This window comes from Siphateles boraxobius, unplaced genomic scaffold, assembly GCF_051911475.1.
Source record: "Siphateles boraxobius isolate OS27281-9 unplaced genomic scaffold, OSU_SipBor_1 9, whole genome shotgun sequence".
NCBI classification, from domain to species: Eukaryota; Metazoa; Chordata; class Actinopteri; order Cypriniformes; family Leuciscidae; genus Siphateles; species Siphateles boraxobius.
The window spans coordinates 21,207,100-21,226,337 of record NW_027509219.1 but is presented as its reverse complement, the minus strand read 5'-3'; the positions used below and the strand labels follow the sequence as shown (position 1 = coordinate 21,226,337).

The window sequence follows — 19,238 nt, the reverse complement described above, 5'->3', positions numbered from 1 at the left end:
GTATATTAATGTGTGCAGCAGTATTGTCTTTCTTGCTTTGTGAGAAAACTAAAACATTTTTAAAATATTAGGAAAAATCACATATCTAATTCTCGTATAGATTTATATTTAGAAGTCGATATGTGTGTGTGTATATATATATATATATATATATAATATACATAAATACATTACACCTACAATGAAATTAGTTAATCAGCCATAATATAGTTTTATAAAGTTTAAAGATTAACAAAGAAAAATATACAAATCAAAAGAGAGAGATGACAGGAATTATAAGAAGAGGAAAGAGAAGGGAAAGACATAGATGTTTGGAGGGGGGAGGTTGTGGGTAGCCTAGTGAAGAAGTGAAAGTGAAAATGTTCCTCAGATTTCTGAGGAGGAAGTCAGGAGGCATAAATACGCAAACACTCTTTGACAAACTCGCACAAGCCAGGGAGCAGAGAAAGAGAGAGGGAGTGCGCACAAGAAAGAGGAGGAATGACAGAAAGAGGTAAAATAGAATTATTCCTCTCATCTCTTTCATAACTGTCTATTTTTATCTTATGTTCTATGTGTCTTCCTTGCTCGTTGTTCATCAAAGCGACAAGTTGTTTTCTATCATTTCCCTTCACCTTTCCTCCACTTTTTTCTTTCATTAGCTTATCTTCTCTTTTCTTAAGTTGATCCCACTGAAGTGGAAAAATAAGCAAATGTGCATTGATACAAACTGTCTCTTAATAATTTGTCTAATTTTTTCCCCGCACTCATTTCACTGTGTTTGGGAAATATAAGGAATTCTTCACTTACGGAAAGACAGTAAGATAAGAGATCACTTCAACTAGAATTCACTTAAATATTTGTAAGGTGCCATCATGGTAGTCATTTCTAAAATGAAGCTTCATATTTCAAGCTAGTTCCTCTTTATGTTTGACTTTATGTGACTCAATTTAATTCATTTTATATCCTCTCTTTTCATCTTGTCTTCATTTAACTTGCATAACCTCCCTTCTCCTTCTCTCTCCCTCCCTCTCTCTGCCCACTCTTTCTCTGATATGGAACAGGTTTTTCAAGATACAAGTCTACAGATGAAGCAAGATAAATAAACAAGTTTAATTCTCTTGCGGAAACATCAAACTTGTTTGTGGTAAAAGCTGTTTCAATGTTATATTTCACTTACATTAAGAAACACTTGAATGTAATTAGTTTGAAATTTCCATATGGAATAATGTTGAATGACGAAGAATTGCTGGATGTGTTTATTCATGGTGTGTCAGTGAAAATGGCCACAGCAGTCTGGATGGTAACGGAACCCATAATGCAGCTGTTTGGTTGATTGACAGCTGGCTATGGATTCTGTGGCCTTCCTTTCTTGCAGGAGCTTAAAGTTAAAAATTGTGTTTTGGCTTCATTCAGATATGATATTGTACTTCTGTATTACTCTTGAAATGTCTTTGAATATAACTATGCCTATATTCAATATTAAGTTAGTTGCTTAAAGGTATAAGAAAAAGTTTATCTAAAAATGTGTGTCTGTGCAAACCGCAAGTATATGACAAAGTACTGATGTTGCTCTGGAATGACACGTTTTCTCCCGGATCGCCAACAATATGTTTCGCCACCGGGAACTTCGTGTCAGCCAAGATTGACATCAATTCCCGACAATCAAAAATCTTCAGAATTTACCTCTCTTCAGTGTTCAGTATATCAAAGAATCCTTTTCAGACATTTCAATTTTGTCTCTGTAATTCTTCAATAAATTAAGAACATTTGTCATAACATCACTTGATGACTTTTTCTACTTTTTCTACTTTAAAATCTTTAGTTCTTTAGATTTACATGGTGTTATAGACCTTAATGACAAAGGTTTGTATTTTCAAAAGCTGACTGAGCTGGTTTGTAGATTTTACTCTGTCCAGAGTAAATACAAAGTAAAATATTTGAGTCACTGTTTTAGTTGATCTGGGACCAAAATCCAAATCTTACTGTAAAGCAACAAGTGATATGTAGTTTGGTCCAAGTTCAGCTCTTATACAGGTAATTGTTACATGCCTCAAATAAAGCGGAAGTACTCAAATAAACATCCAAACAACCAGCATTACAATATGCCTTGGTATGAAGTGTGACCAGTTCTCATTTTGATATATTTTTCTAAAGATTCCTATAAACCCTTTACAAATGTTGTTTTATCACTGTCACATTAAGGAAGTATTTAGTATTCCAAGTCAATTGCTAGTCAATAGCTAAAAATGTGTTGATGTTAAAACTGTTTATACTGGAAACAATATTCCGGATGCAGTCTATTGAAACATAAATATAAAAGCTTTGCTTATATTGTTAGAGAAAAAGTCTTAAAGGAATATTTCACCACCCTAAAACTAGAATATTCACTTGTCATTTATTCATTGTCATTTACGCAGTTCAGATAAAGAGAAATGTATAGAATGTCCAATCTGCTGTTTTCCATAAAATGAATAAATGGTGACCATACATTAGCATTAAGCAAGATTTGTAGTGAATAGTGAATACATTAACAACATAAATGCTTTTTTCTTCACCGAAAGCTATCAAATGTCTTGTAATATAGTGCAATAAATTAAGTCATATGGTTTAAAAAAAGAAGAAAAAAATAATTATAGCTAATTTGTATTTTTGGGTGAAGTAGGCTATAGCATATTAATATGTAAAATAAATAAAAATCAGTGATAAGAACGAAAGTAACCCCTGGAAAATCTAAAGGTGTAGTTTACATTATTCAAAATAAAACTACAGCTTATGAACAAAACGCTTTATATCAGAAGAGCAGTTTTACTTTCTTTTCTGTCACTGACAGATCTGATTTTGCCACACCCAAAATGGCGCCTTTCAAAAGGTCGCAACCGGGAACTAGTGTTGCATGAAAATGTGTCCATCTCTTACCAGTGACATTTCTTAGTGTTCCGGTCCCCATACATACATCTGTTTTTATTGGTGATCAATGTGAGCGAGCACCGCAGTGCTGCCTGGTACAGTTAATCTCAGTAACAATCCTCGAGTTCAGGCACTAATAACAATGTCAACATATTGAGCTTTATCATGGAAGAAGCAGTGCCTTTTAGCATCGTGTCCACCGTCAAAGCGCTGAGCGGTGCGTTGCGGGGAGACGCTGAAAATGAAGCCGAAATCATCCGCGAGCGAGAGAAGCTCTGGTTCAAGGAGAGCAGCGCCAAAAACCTGAGAAATCGCGACTTCTTGTCACCAAACACGGTTCTGACAACGTTGTACGCGGGTGGAGAGGTCAGTCTGGAATATGTGCTTATATGTGCTTTTAATTATTTTCTACGTTATGAGCTCTTCTGGCCTGCATCAGTGACAGATGCGCTTCTCCGCATGGGGATTTTACGCATGGCTTGAGGCACCGTGTTGGATGTCTCAAGCTTTTGCTTGGACGTGTAGTTATGCATCAGAGAGAGTCACTGACACAGAATTGTCAGAATGTAAGCCCGAGCTCTGCACAGACACGCAGGGCGCCAGCTAGACTGTTGACATTGGTCGCATCGACAAAACATTTGAACCCTGCGGCAGAAATGATTAACTCTTCACTGCCTGTGACATCTGGGTCAGGGTATGCCAATAATAAAAATAACACGCATTTGGACAACCGCAAAGTCATAATGACTTCCTGGTTATTTAGGTCATTAGGTCTCAAAACTAATGACCTAAACCTTGTTTGGTTTATGAAGTGTGAATAATTCAATGAGTTTACTTTAAGGCGGTCAAGATTTAGGACATTTTTGGATGTAAATGTTTTTGACCGAAGCTTACGAGATTAAATATATTATTTAAAAAAATAATAATGATGTGTGCAGATAAATCATTTATAATAAACCATTCCGTAAAAAAAAAAGATTTGTCAATTTTGATTTCATGGTGATGTTATAATCTTTGCATTCATGTTGGTTTTGTGCATTTTTCAAATCTAACCATTTTCAACAAAAGTTTTGCTTTATTTTCCAGGTTCCCTGTGATGTTCTCAGTGGTATTGGCTCTCTTCGTGGCAGCGGTGTATTGCCGATAGGAGCCACTGAGGTGACAGTTGAAGGGCTGCGTGTGTGTGTGGATCGCTGCACAGCATTTAGACGTGTTTTATGTGGAATAATGCCATATCTGAGACCTGCTGCTCAGAGACAGGGCTGTGTCCTCATCAACTGCCCTGCCCTCCACACCAAACAAGCCGTGCCATCTCCCGATACGCTAGCTCTGGGACAGCTACGGACCGTTCTCATTGCCGACCACCTCGGGGCACAGCTCAGAAGACAAGGGTATGTGCTTTGACTTTCATTATCTTGGCATATATTGTGACCAAAAGGGAAGAGTAATCAACTCTTTCTTTATTCAATTTAGGTACACTGTGTCCTTTTGTCCAGCCTTGCCACAGGAGAGTGATATTGTCAACTTCCTGAAAACACTAGGCATTGATTGGCCGACAGTCCCTGTTAGCTGGACCAATGAGGACAGGGAGGAGAAGATGAAAAAAGCTTTAGAGAACTCGACCTACAGAGACAGAGAAATGGAGAGGGGAAAAAGGAGAAGCAGGGGAGATGAAATAGAGGGAGAGAAGAGAGGGATAGAAGAGGAAGTTAGGATAAACCTTAAACAAGTGGTACAGGACGAGAATCTTCAGGGTTATGATCCCAGTCTTGGCACTTGCACAGGTGAGCTGTAGTACCTGAGCATGTGTGTGTGTTTATTAAGGATATAACGGGTTCAATTTCTCATGATTTGGCTTAGGTACAAGATCTGTGTCTGTTTTGTCAGTAAATAGCATTATTAGGGTTGAATGAGGATATTTGATTTTGAGATTTTAATTGTATTGTATTTTATTTTTTACTGTTATTTTAGCCCTGACATCTGCCAATACAGTTCCAATTGCTAAAAAAATATTTTTTAAAGAGATATTTTCTATTTAATTTTCTTTTACAAGCATTAAGCAATATTGATTGGTTATCACGTGATATTGAAGCTTTTTTATTTTATCACCATTAGTCGATATTGGTTATTTAATTGTGCATATTAAATCCTCTATTTTTACTTTTCGATTATTCTTGCAAAGATCTTAACCCTCACTTAAATTTAATTTCTGGTAGTGGTAAATGTAATCTTTAGCAAATCTCAAAATAAGTATTGATTTGATGCCTAAATTCATGTTTGGTATTTAAAATATGATGATTTTAGCTTGTGTTTTATTTTTAATAGAATAGACGAAATGGTACATGAAAAAATTATTACCAGATTATTAGTAATAATGATTTTAATATAAGTAAATCCCTAAATTTCATCAAATAAATGACATCCTAAATATTAACACTTAATATGTATGAAAATTGCTTAAGAATATATAGTTACTGGCTTTTAGATTTGACTTGTCTCATACTAGCGTTGTGAAAAGAAAAAATTTGAAAATTTTTCAGTTATATTTTCAAACTAGTTGCACTAGAGGCATCATGATGAGTTGAACGGAGTCATTCCTAGTGTTTAAGTGAATAATCTGTTGGATAGCCTCAGTTTTCCTCAGTCAGTGATTTCTCTCTTTTCAGTGCAGAGAGAAGCTTTGTGTCATCTGGCCCAGCTGGACAGCGCTACTGCAGATTTCCCTGTGAGTGAAAAGAACCCTCTGTCTGGCTCATCTCCGTCTGCTTTAAATTATAGTGAGTTACCATGTTTTAGATGGACACTTGTAATGGATTTCTGTACTTCAGGTCTCTACGGCTACAGCCCTGCATGTCACTTCCTGTCAGGATGAGTTTCGTCAGCAGCAAACAGCCATGCTGTGGAGAGCAACGGGTGTAACGGCAGTGCAGGTTTCACACCCTCTGCCCACACAGACACATTTGCCCATCAGCTGTATCAGCATGCTTTACATGCTAAACAACTGTTTTCTATATATTCTGTCCTCTAACAGTAAGATTGGGTGCGACATATCGAAAGACTCGTTTTATTTTTCCCCCCAGTAGGTTTTAGTACAGAGCCCTGCACATGACATGTGGGAAAATATATATATTTATAGTGGCCACTAGGGCTGCAACCAACGGTTATTTTGATAATCGATTAATCTGTCAATTATTTTTTTGATAAATCGAATAAAATATCTAGAAATTATTATACATTAAAAGTTCATTTTAATCCATTATTTTAAACAATGTTATTGCACATCATGCCCAATGCTGTCCTCCAAACAATTTGTAACATGAAAATATTAACACCAAATATTGTGAATGTATCTATGTAGGCTATGCTGTACATTATAAGAAAAAAGGGTTAAAATAGAAACATTGCAGTCTAAACCAAAAAACAGCTGATTGCTTATTATTTTTAAAGCAGAAATTAAAATGACTAAATAAAAAAAAATAATAAACAAAAACACACAATTGCTGTACTTATGTTACTTGTAGAATTTATACATGCACTTAATTTCTAACAAAAAATATGTTGGCAAAAATGTGTATTTTAGTCAGAATTATTGCGCTCCTATTCTACACGCTCCGTCTGTTTGACGATTTACTAATACGAAGGAACGAATTACACAAATGAGGGAATGAATTAGTAAATTGTGGCCACCAGAAGAATTTGTGCCACTTATTTTACTAAATGATGGCCATGCTTTAATTTATTCCCTTGTTTTAGTTTAATCAAACCGAGGGAAATAATTAGTTACTAAATGTACTAAAACGAGGGAACAAATTCTTAATTAATGGGAATGAATTCTTCGTTTGTGGCCACGGTATATATATTTTTTTCTCCACATGTCATGTGTAGGGCTCTGTATTCGTTACATCACAGCTAAAAAACATGATTTGCTACTATCTATTTGGTAGCAGTTGAAGTTTGGTGAGGATCATGCTCATTAAAAGAGCATTTGATTGGATAAAAGTCTGATCAATATTTATGCTCCCCTTCCTTGAAGAGTAAGACTATTCATTTTAAGTGTGTATAATTGTTTAAAGTGAATTCTTTGTCGGTTTTTAGGTGTACACTAGCATATTGATGATATCAAAGCTAAAAGAATAATAAAACCCATAAAAGTCAATTTCTAGCTCAAACGATGCACGGCTGGATGTGACTACATTTTAGACCATCTCTGTTGGAAAATTATTTAATGAATGATTGCTCTCTCCCTCTCTATTAGAGATTAGTGATTTGTGGTCCAGTTAAAACTCCTGGCATTCAGATGAATGCAGCTCAGTATCTTCAGTAAGGAAAAACTTTAGAACTGCAACTCTCTATCAACTGTTACAACAGCTCTTTGTAATTCTATATTAAAAAGACTACTGTCTAAGTCTGATAATTGCAGTGTTTGTTTGTGTACACACAGGTTAAGAAAAGCGCAGATGAAAGAGGCCTCAGAAATGAAGTATGGAGACCAAGTTGAAGGTGTGTTTATCTGTGCTTATCTTTTTATCTTAAAAAGCTACTTTACTGCATGTATTAACTAAATTAATACCAGATTTACACCACGTCTGTGTGCTTGATATCGGTTTACTTCTTCCTTAAACTATTTTAGGTCAGACATGGGATGACATCATTAGAGTCATGACCTCGGCCACCGTGAGGTTTGAACTGCTATCCACAGTGCACACAAGTCCGGTGAGTATGTTTGCATGTGCATGCGTGTAATATATTGTCCTGCATCAGAGATGATTGACATCTCTTTTTCAGGTGACCTTAGATGTGCAGCGGGACAGTGGTGTGTCCACAAAGGGCCCTAGGGGTGGAGTCTTTGTCATGTATAACTGCGCTCGTCTTCATACACTCTTCAGCAGCTACGAGAAGGGGGTGGAGCAAGGTAACACACACACACACACACACACACACACACACACACACACACACACACACACACACACACACACACACACACACACACACACACACACACACACACACACACACACACACTGATTGACTTGTGATTTATGATCAAAGTAATAATGTCAAGATAGTAAACTTGAAGAGGTTGTTTTTTAAAGCGTATGCAGTATGACTACACCCAAATCTTAACATTCTGCTGTTGTATACATGTTTAAAGTCCAAACTTTATTGGGCAAATGCAGTTTTTTTTACTGCTAGTTACTGTTCTAAAACTAAGACAAGAGAAAAGCAGTGAAAGATGATACATGTGGTCTATAACTATAGACTAAATGTAGATGAAATGTACAGAACATAAGAACGATAGGCAATAATATAGTCTGGCAACAGAGGTGCAGAATTCTAGGTAACACTTTAGTTTAGGGTTGAATTCTCCCTATTAACTAGTTTCTAATTAGCATGCTAATTACTAGGATATTGGCTGTTTATTAGTACTTATAAAGCACATATTAATGCCTTATTCTTCATGACCATATTAATCCTAACCAATACCTACATTTATTTTACTAACTAAATACCTTACTAACTAGTAATTTGTTTATTGAGGCAAAGTTGTAGTTAATAGTTTGTTAATAGTAAGAATTGGACCCTAATCTAAAGTGTGACCAATTTCTGATTGGTTGTGATGTTTGGGGCAGTGTACAATTTTGTGATTTGGCTAAAGTTGAGAAATCCATTCCCATCTTTCTCCATAGGGCCTTTTGATTAATTGCACGTTATTTAGTAATGTAATGAAAAACATTGTGTCTATTTGTGAATAATATTCATGTCTATTTTGAAATATGTAGGTCTTTATCCAGAAATCCCTGGAGGAACAGAGCTGGACTTTTCTGCCCTGAAAGAGGAGGTAAAGCATTCTGTACAAGCACACCCAAATATGGTCATATTTTTTCCTTTTTTCACATCCTTTTTAAGTATTCAAGTTGCCATGTATAAAGACATATACCAAATGTATTCAAACAAGCTCTGTTTTTGTGTTTTTATGATCTGGGGACATAGAAAGTTGATATGATGGTAATGTTGCCATTTCATTATTAGGGGGAATGGCTTCTTCTCTTCAATTACCTCATTCCATTCTCTGAGCTGCTGGACCAATCAGGACAGGTCCTGGAGCATGAAGGGGGCGGAGCTAGAGTTAATTTAAGAACAGAACAGGTACTTATAAATGTTTCATTGCTTGGATCGTTTTGTAATGTAAATTTATTTAATTTATTAGTATAATTTAGTCTAATCTCAACCAGTCATATGTCGTATTCTGTGTGCTGTCCTGGCTTCATTAATACAGCCTTCCGTAATTGTTTTGTTTGTCCATCAGGTTTGCAGATTCTTGGTGTCTCTGAGTAAAGATTTTAGTTCTTACTACAACAGAGTTCACGTCCTTGGGGTAAGACATTATTGGGTCTGTTTGGTTGTTTGTGAATCAGTTGTTTGTGTAAATTTCAATCAGTATCTATTTATATAAGGATAATTCATATTCCGTTACACTCTTTTTATACCCCATGTGATTATATGATTTGAGTCCTGTTCACACCAAGGACAATAACTAACGATAAAGATATAATTGTAAAATAATGTAAAAGAATAGCAGAGTCCTATTGTTCCTATAATGATAATGACACAGAACATAGTTTCTATATAGTTGAAATGACTTTTTTTTCCAGGTAATGAACGATAAAAAGAACAGCCAATCAGAATCCATTCTGTTTTAAAGCGCTCAAGCATTTAAAGCGGCAGATGACAAAACTGCACCGCGTGTTATAATAAACAGAATGATATTGTGCACTGATGTAGACGCTAATATAGTTATCTTTATAGCTTTCGTTCTTGGTGTGAATGGGCCTTTAAGTCTGTATTTTGTATATTTGTGTGTGTATCAGCATTTACAATGATTTATGTAATTGAAAAAGTTCACATAAAGTTCAGTGCCAGTAACTTTCTGCTCCTCTTCTTTCTCTTTCTCTCTTTAGGAGCCCCTGCCTCATCTTTTTAATCAGATGTTTTGTCGTTTATTGTTGCTGAGAGCATTAAGAGAACTTTACCACAGCGCCCTGGACTCCCTTAACTTGCCCCCAATCCCTCAACTATAGCATCTCCACTGCAGACATTATACTCAAATAGTCACAAACTGTCCCTTAACAGCAAGAACCCTTCCATTTTACTTGGTTATTACACTTTATCCTTCCTCATACCCATAATTGCCTGACCACCTTGTCCAAATGGTCCAATATTTCTCCTGCCCTCCAAAAAGACTGTTTTAAATGTCATAGACACAAGGCAGGATAGACTCCAAAATCTGTTACTCTTCATCCTTTCATAAAAAAAAAATATTTTACCAATTGTTTGGAAAAAATCGCCCTTACAAATGTCAACAAGCAAGATGCTTTCATTCACAGTGAATTTGAATTCTCCTGTACCATATTCATAGATTCTAACCTCCTGCATGACAATGTATTCTATGTAATAGTATTTAATGAGTGTAAGAGCCCAGCTCTATTTGTTCAACTCTGAACACATATTGACAGTGTAGCACAGTTGTTCTCACAGTCTGATACATGCACACACAATATCTGTCACCTCTGTTTCTGATTAGGAAAATCGCAATCATTTGGTATTCTTGAAATCTCATGATCTGGGATGCTACTTCCTTGAATATAAATAGTCTTATCTGTACAAAATATAAATTCTTAATTCTAGAGTTTCCCCCCCAGTGTCCCTCACTGTTTGTTCCACTGTAAATGTGTACAAGTGTACTACTGAGAATCCCTGTGTGCCATACAGAGTTTTTCACAGATCTGTGCCATATGTCACAGAATTCAAAACCCTGAGAGTACTTAACACGTTTTTCTCACACTTCAAAGTTTTTGATAGTGGTGATCTCACTCAATGTATTTTAAAAAGACAAACCCACAGAGAACTTAATTATTAAAAGAGTGTCTGCCTTAACCTTTGAACTGATTGTTTTTCAAGTGTGAAAACGTGTGACTACCTGTACACAAGTCTTTTACCTGTGCAAAACTATTTTAATGGTGTGACTTTACAATGAAGGTTCATTGGTGTAATTAGGTAATTTACATAATTTAATAATCTAGATTGTTTATTTATTCATGTTTCATAATACATCAACTAATGTTAATTTATATAAATTAAATGTATTTGTTTTTTAGGTGAATGTAGAAATTTAAATAATCCTAGATTAGTAAATGCTGTAAAGGTTCAATGTAATTTCCCACAATTGCATGAAATATTATTAATTTACAGGACCTTATTGTATCCTTTTTCCATTTCAGAGTCATGTTTATACCAATGCCAAAAATATATTTTTTTGTTAACAGATAATATTTGCCCCATTTAATTTATTTTAAAAAAATTTTTACATTTATGCAAAAATATAATTATGCATTTTATTATACATATTATGCATTAAAAAAACTTTATAAAAACACTGCACAGCTATTTACTTTAAATACTTTAATTAAACCAATAACAGTAGGGACGGATTAAATTGATCAAAAGTGACAGTGAAGACTTTTATAATCTTACAAAAGATTCCTATTAGCTGTATTCACCTTTTCACAGAATTCTGAAAAAAAAAAAAATTCAATTGAAAATTTGTTTTCATTATTGATAATATAAAATGTTTATTGATCACCAAACTAGCCTTTTAGAATAATATGTTTCAGCTTTGCCATCGCAGGAATAAAATAATGTTTTGATTTTAATATATTTTAATGTAATTTATGTTGTAATAATCTTTCACGATGATATTATTGTTTTTGCTGTATTCTTGAACAAATAAATCAAATAAGACATTTAAAAAAAAAAATCTTTTTGACCCAAACCTTTGAATGGTGGTGTATGAAAAAACCATGGGCAATTGTGCCTCCATATTTAAATATCTGTGGCTTTTTTTGCACCACAGGTTAATTTCTGGTTGATTTCTGATACTGACTAATACTGAATAGAAACTGCGTTGTATGATTTGAATATTAATGAAATATGAAGTGGAGCCAAAATTATGACCATCACCGGCATGACTAAACATCCCATAATAACTTTGAGTGGGGTGACAGCATCTCATCTTTGCAACGGAGTATGTGTTAAATATACAGCTTGAGTTTGTAATATAGTGCTCAACTGCAGGACTGAATATTAATAACAGCCACACTGCTAGAAAATGGCTCTAGTCTTCAGTGCAGTGAGTAAATTACATTTGTTGTTTTAAACTCTAGAATACTGTCAGCCATGCTGGCCATCTGAAGTGACCACAGATACATAATCATCAGTTATAAGAAGGTGTCATACCATAGTTCAACCACTAGAGAGCAATCTCGTTTCTAGCTAAATCTTGTTCGCTAGCTCACTCTTATGTGGCTTAGGGCTTGTTAGCCTGTCAGTCATCACTACTGGGCATTTTTCCTTGAAGACAAAAGAGGGAAGAGAGATGAAAAAGGGCTGAGAGAGAAGAAAAGGAGACTAGTGCGTGAAAGGAGTTCAAAGAATGAAGGAGAGTACGCTGTGTAATCGCTACAAGCAAAACAGCTGTCTTTTCAAGAGGTGTGTGTGAGAGCGAGATGAATGAATGAGGTCAGAAGTGCCCGTGGGAATTGAATGATTTTTGTAGTTGTCAGGGATAGGAAGAGAGAGAGAGAGAGGGAGAAAAGGTGGGTGGAGGAGGGTGGAGATGATTGAGGAGAGTGATATTGATGTATTTTTTTCTTGTTGACTGACTGGTGTGGAGCCCTAGACAGGAAATAACAGTGTGAAGTGGGTGTGGTTTGTGGAGTGCTGGGAAATAACACATGGAGATACATTGTTACTATATCTGTAAGTGTCGCTCTAGCAGAGATTAGGTAGACCGTGTTTTGTTTTAGGTTTGGAGCACATGCAGGGTCCAAGATTAACACTCAACAAGCACCACATAGAAGTAAAAATTGACTTTTTGGGATCATCTAAAATGGAGGATCTCACCAGTGGGCCAGTAGTTTTATTAGGAGCTGCTAATCCATTTTAATCCCTGTTCACTTTCAGTCTGAGCACAACTAACAGGCTTCCAGGAAATCTGAATTCACTTCAAACATTCTGTTCACACTCGAACAGGATTAGGTCTGATTCATATCAGGGTCGAGTCGACTCATGCCCTTCATCTGTTGACTGAAGCTTGTCCAAAACATGGCTTACACTGAATTCTACTAATTATACTCTGAACCTTGCTGATGTAAATTCAAATCGAAGATTCGCACGTCTTCAAATAACTTTTACCTCAAATAGAAAATTTAACTGAGAGACAATGACCAATGCAGCAAGTGACACGATGACCTGCGCTAAATAATTCCACTGTAACAGTCCAATATAGGCTACACTACCAGTCAACTGATTGGAGTCAATAATAAAATAAATTCTTTTGAACTTTCTTTTCATCAAAGTATCCTGGGGGGAAAAGTACCACAATTTCCCAAAAAAAAGCTAAACTGTTTTCAACATTGATATTAAGAAATATTTTTTGAGCATCAAATCAGCATATTAGAGTGATTTCTGAAAGATCATGTGACACTGACGACTGGAGTAATGATGCTGAATATTCATATATACCGGTATATAATATATATACGTATGCACACTCACCTAAAGGATTATTAGGAACACCATACTAATACTGTGTTTGACCCCCTTTCGCCTTCTGCCTTAATTCTACGTGGCATTGATTCAGCAAGGTTCTGAAAGCATTCTTTAGAAATGTTGGCCCATATTGATAGGATGCAGTCTTGCAGTTGATGGAGATTTGTGGGATGCACATCCAGGGCACGAAGCTGCCGTTCCACCACATCCCAAAGATGCTCTATTGGGTTGAGATCTGGTGACTGTGGGGGCCATTTTAGTACAGTGAACTCATTGTCATGTTCAATAAACCAATTTGAAATGATTCGAGCTTTGTGACATGGTGCATTATCCTGCTGGAAGTAGCCATCAGAGGATGGGATAATGGTGGCCATAAAGGGATGGACATGGTCAGAAAGAATGCTCAGGTAGGCCGTGGCATTTAAACGATGCCCAATTGGCAATAAGGGGCCTAAAGTGTGCCAAGAAAATATCCCCCACACCATTACACCACCACCACCAGCCTGCACAGTGGTAACAAGGCATGATGGATCTATGTTCTCATTCTGTTTACGCCAAATTCGGACTTCCATCTGAATGTCTCAACAGAAATCGAGACTCATCAGACCAGGCAACATTATTCCAGTCTTCAACTGTCCGATTTTGGTGAGTTCTTGCAAATTGTAGCCTCTTTTTCCTATTTGTAGTGGAGATGAGTGGTACCCGGTGGGGTCTTCTCCTGTTGTAGCCCATCCGCCTCAAGGTTGTGCGTGTTGTGACTTTCCCATTCTGACATTCAGTTTGGAGTTCAGGAGATTGTCTTGACCAGGACCACACCCCTAAATGCATTGAAGCAACTGCCATGTGATTGGTTGATTAACTAATTGCATTAATGAGAAATTGAACAGGTGTTCCTAATAATCCTTTAGGTGAGTGTATGTGTCCAAATGACGTGTTATGGCAGATTAAATTTTCTCTTAAATTGTATCATTTTTTTGTATTTTATTCTCAGTATATGGTTTCTGACATTATTGCCTTGGCACACAATTCAATCTAAAGGTGATGAATTACACCACAGATTTCACACATTTTTTCTTTTTATTTCTCTTGTTTAATCCCCTCAAATATCAGCCGAGACTGCAGTGCCAGAAAAGTGTGCATCACCACAGCACCTAATTAAAACAAAATGTGTGTGTGTGTGTGTGTGTGTGTGTGTGTGTGTGTGTGTGTGTGTGTGTGTGTGTGTGTGTGTGTGTGTGTGTGTGTGTGTGTGTGTGTGTGTGTGTGTGTCTCGACAACATGCTGAACAAAAATCTTTTTTAAAGCCTTTGGGTTCCCTCTATCAAACACTGAAGCTTAGAGATTGCGGCACCGTATTTGATGTAGATCTCTCAACTGCAACTTTTGATAGTTTGACAAATTTAGTCTAGCTGAAATCATTCTTGATGTATTGAGATCTTTGAGACTGCACACATCTGTCATTTAAAACTGTGTCAGAACAACCTCATGTGATATCCTTAACCACCAAAAAAATAAAAAATCCTTTTTTGCTTTTGAAAGAGTAGTAGGTTGTTTATTGAAAAATGGTCTGCTTTATTAATCTGTGTCATACTTTTAATGTATTACTTTGGCATAAAATTTCAAACAGAGTTGCTTAAAATTATTTTTAGATTGAGAGCAAGTTCTGCCGAGATAATACAGATGCTAGCAGAGTCAGTAGTGTATTTCGCACTCATCCAGGCATGTGTGTGTTAACAGATAAAGACCTTGTGCAACAGCTTCTTCTCTCTCTTATTTTCTGCTCTTCTGCTGATAAAAAAGGGGTTAGAATTACCTACTAACCATTTCCTTAGTTAAACATGTCAAGTTCACAGATCTTCCTTCAGAGAGGATGATCTCCCTGGTCTTCTGAAGATAACAAGTCTTAAAATGAGTGGTGTCCCCACATGACTCAAAAAATGTAAAAGAGATTGCTTGCTAAAACAATGAGCAACAGGTGTTCTTCTGACTATCGTGAAATGCTTGTTGATGGTCATTTGTTTGTTTGTGGGCTTGGGAATTCATGGTTCACTGTCACAGAGGATTTATTTTGATTTTTAAATGTATTCTATTTTATAAAACTTTTTTTGAAAGAAGTCTTTAATTCTCACCATGGCATTTATTTGATCAAAAATATAGTAAAAGCATATTATTTTGAAACTATTTATTTTTCCATATTTTTTCATTTTAATTTCTCTCTCTCTCTCTCTCTCTCTCTCTCTCTCTCTCTCTCTCTCTCTCTCTCTCTCTCTCTCTCTCTCTCTCTCTCTTCTCTCTCTCTCTCGCTCTCTCTCTCTCTCTCTCTCTCTCTCTCTCTCTCTCTCTCTCTCTCTCTCTCTCTCTCTCTCTCTCTCTCTCTCTCTCTCTCTCTCTCTCTCTCTCTCTCTCTCTCTCTCTCTCTCTCTCTCTCTCTCTCTCTCTCTCTCTCTCTCTGTGTGTGTGTGTAGATGTGTGTGTTATCTAGTTCTGAGTCTGTCAGGCTCCAGATCCAGCAGCTGAGTGAGAAACTAGCTGGATTGGAGTTTAAGCAGGTCTAAATCCTGAGTAAGACAGCTAGATACCCCTCTCATCTGTTGCTAATCCACTTTAATCCCAGTTCACTGTCTCTGAGCACAACTAGAGCGGCTTCCAAATGATCTGAATTCAGTCCAAACTTTCTATTCACACTCAAAAAGGATTAGTTCAGATTCATATCGGGGAAGACTCAATCGCTGACAGATGCCCATGACTGAAGTGTGTTTAAAGGGGTCATCGGATGCCCATTTTCCACAAGTTGGTATCTTAAGGGTGTTCATGTAAAGTCTGTAATATACTTTGGTTAAAATTCCTCAATGGTTGTATAAACAAACAAAACCCTTTTTTCCTTCTCAAAAACAGCTTTTTTCACAGTGACCTGTTTCGGTGCATGTCTCTTTAAATGATAATGAGCAACTGGTCACCCCACCCTTCTCTTCCATGGGGGTGAATGGCTGAGGTCAGAAATATGCTAATACGGGACAGCCCGTCAGTGGTCGTGGGCGGAGCATGAGCAGTACGACATCATAGTGCTCAAAAATCCAAATGGCCTGATTATTGAGAGTGACTTTTTGAGGATTAAAAAAAGAGTAAATGGATTTTTTTCATTGTATGGTTGTGTCCACACACTGGAAAGACACATTTATATGCAAACACCATATAAAAGGGAATTTTGCATCCGATGACCCCTTTAAAACATATATGCTCTATAAAGGCAATTATATCCCATGCTGGAGCAAATTAATGTGCTCCTCCTCTTAAGATGTAATAGGATCCAGTAATATTTGTTCTCATTAATATAGCCTAATATGGCATAATCTTTAGGGTCTTATTAAAGGCGCATAGCCAATTCTTGTTCATTAAATTTACTCCCCTTTTTGGCATGAATGAGGCTCTTTTTCAGTGTTCAGATTTTTGAATATATGTATACTCTTATTGATGTTTTTTATATGCTACTGGTGTTATTGATATGAATATTTATGTATGTATTCATATATTTATGTATGAATCTTGTGTTTTGCCATTTTTCTTCGATTTAGGCATAGATTTATGCTTCTCTTTTATGCTTTATCGCTTTAAATCATTTGGATTGTCCCATTTTGGTGTTCTGTGTTGGTTTAGCATGGGTAGTGCAGTTTCATATATACTGTGTTGGCGCTGTGACAGTTGTGTCTTTGAATGTTGGGGGAAGGTGGTAAGCAAGAAAATATTTATAGCTGCATTATAATAACTTTTTCTTTTCTGGCTTTTTTTAAATGTCACCTCTCTCTCTCTCTCTCTCTCTCTCTCTCTCTCTCTCTCTATCTCTCTCTCTCTCTCTCTCTCTTGATTTTTCTCTTACTTTCACACTGTAACTTGCTTTCTCATTCCCCTTCCTTTTTCTCTTTCCCTCTCTCATTCCATCTATTTTTTTCCTCATTCCCTCTATATTTTTTTTTGCTGATTTGGGTCACTGGCTGACTAAGAGACAACTCACAGCTGGCCTATAAACAACCTTCCTCTTTCAGCAGCATTAGCTTACATGCGCGCAGACACACACACACAATCTCCTCTCACTCCAGCACTCAGCAGCACAAATCTCTCACACATTCTCACTTTGCATCATTTGTTTACTGGATCTTTTAAAACGAGTTTTATGGACCACTCTCTTATCCTTTGTATTTTCATAACAAGACATTTTCTGTGCTGTTTTGACTTCGACGTGCAGTGCAATATAAAGAGTTATAGAAAAATGAAGATGGTATTAACAAGAACCTGAAAGAATCACAACCCCTCTGCCACAGACACTTTAATCAATATAAATTTGATTGATTTGCTGTATTTGAAAGCTCAGTATAATTCAGTAAATATCAATAGTTTTTTTTTTAAATAAAATAATTAAAACGTTCGAGTCAGAAATGCTTTAGATTATTTGATAAATATAAATAATTTTTTAATCCTTATTTTTCAGTTGATTTTACATTCCATTATGACCCTGCCTTTTTCCATTTTCAGAAATAGGAATAGGCCTGTTTTACTTTATCATTATGCGGTAATTCAATCGTGATGTTATCATTAGGCCTACTATAACGTTTTCATCCAGCTGTGTTTGTGTGTTAATTTTTCAGCCCTCTGCACTTATATTTCTTTGCAATGAATCACCATTTTGTCGGAATAGACCGCGAACAGCAGATTGCTGTGTTTGTTTTTGAAATGGGAGTGATGCATCAGTAATGCGATGATAACGCTTTTTGAAGGGTGCGCGCGCGGGCACGGATGGACTAATTCCAACTTTTCATGCAAACAGGAGTGAGAGAGCGCATGGTCTGCTCTAAGAGTCATTCGAAGTTAAATTACGAGAGCTCCATGTCGAAATCCAATAACCATGCGGCAGATAACGAACATATTAATCCCATAATCCTCTAAAATTGCTAATGACATCACTATATGCTCCCGTGCAACAGCGGTACGAGCCGTGGAGGGGGTCCTGTGGTGAGGGCGTGTGTTGAGTTTACCTTGCTGTTATGAATTTTGGTTGTGGTCAAGCCATATTGAATATTCAGGTTCAGCTCACGTGCGCATCATTTTAATTAATTCGCGCTCACCAGGCACAGACTTGGTGTGGTAACAGTCTCGCAATGCTCAGCACACCACACTCCGCCCAATTGACACCATATGCCTTCACCCGTATCTCAAGTGCTCTGTGTCTTGAAGAGCGGTTGCATTTTGAGAGACACATTAGTGTGTGTAGGTGTCAGAAAAAAATAATGCTTGAGATTTGTATATACAAAGAGACTGCATTATTTAAACCTCACTTTCTACATGCACCCAGGCTTACATAGATAGGCTAGTGAATAAAAAAATGGCCATCACAGTATGTGTGCGATTATATGCCAGTCACTCTCTCTTGTGAATATGTATTATAGCCGCCTGCCCGTTCAGGCCCAGCCGTGACAGATGCTCACTGGGCCAAGGACACCTGCTGCTCTGGCCACAGGGGAGGGGTTAGTGGGGTGAGCAGAGAGGACAGGAAGGGGGGTCTGCCGGATGCAAACAATTACAGATCAGCAGTGCTGGTAAAACACGAACACAAACCCCTCTTCTTGATGGAACGTACCCCCTACTCTTGCCGTTCCCATGGTAACTCATAGAATAGCTGCGGCCTTGCAGTTGACAGCTTACCTGAGTGTGTGTGAGTGTATGTGTTTTAAAGGACCCCAGGTGTG

General features: G+C 36.8%; 1 protein-coding gene and 1 long non-coding RNA gene across 3 annotated transcripts; both read left to right on the top strand.

Moving 5' to 3' along the window:
* The first annotated feature begins 379 nt into the window (after nucleotides 1-379).
* LOC143732947 (uncharacterized) lies at nucleotides 380-1,763 on the top strand. Of its 2 annotated transcripts, XR_013201216.1 has the most exons (3): nucleotides 426-493; nucleotides 775-798; nucleotides 1,044-1,074. It is a non-coding gene; the product is annotated as an uncharacterized LOC143732947 (long non-coding RNA). The 2 variants fall into 2 exon arrangements; XR_013201217.1 differs by lacking the exon at nucleotides 775-798 and having other exon boundaries at nucleotides 380-493; nucleotides 1,044-1,763.
* Nucleotides 1,764-2,902: 1,139 nt separating this feature from the next.
* Nucleotides 2,903-10,827, top strand: dalrd3 (DALR anticodon binding domain containing 3). The gene is made up of 13 exons (XM_077224431.1): nucleotides 2,903-3,255; nucleotides 3,976-4,280; nucleotides 4,363-4,673; nucleotides 5,556-5,614; nucleotides 5,718-5,819; nucleotides 7,145-7,209; nucleotides 7,331-7,389; nucleotides 7,520-7,602; nucleotides 7,675-7,801; nucleotides 8,673-8,731; nucleotides 8,923-9,039; nucleotides 9,200-9,268; nucleotides 9,852-10,827. Exons 1-13 carry the CDS (start codon nucleotides 3,055-3,057, stop codon nucleotides 9,969-9,971), a joined length of 1,677 nt encoding a protein of 558 aa, XP_077080546.1. The 5' UTR covers nucleotides 2,903-3,054; the 3' UTR covers nucleotides 9,972-10,827.
* The last annotated feature ends 8,411 nt before the right edge of the window (nucleotides 10,828-19,238 follow it).

Excerpts from the sequence above, each read along its gene's own strand:
- dalrd3 (XM_077224431.1), top strand. The coding sequence starts at position 3,055 with ATGGAAGAAGCAGTGCCTTTTAGCATCGTGTCCACCGTCAAAGCGCTG. Across the intron at positions 7,210-7,330 it reads AATGCAGCTCAGTATCTTCA|GTTAAGAAAAGCGCAGATGA; the intron begins GTAAGGAAAAAC and ends GTGTACACACAG. Across the intron at positions 7,802-8,672 it reads CGAGAAGGGGGTGGAGCAAG|GTCTTTATCCAGAAATCCCT; the intron begins GTAACACACACA and ends TGAAATATGTAG.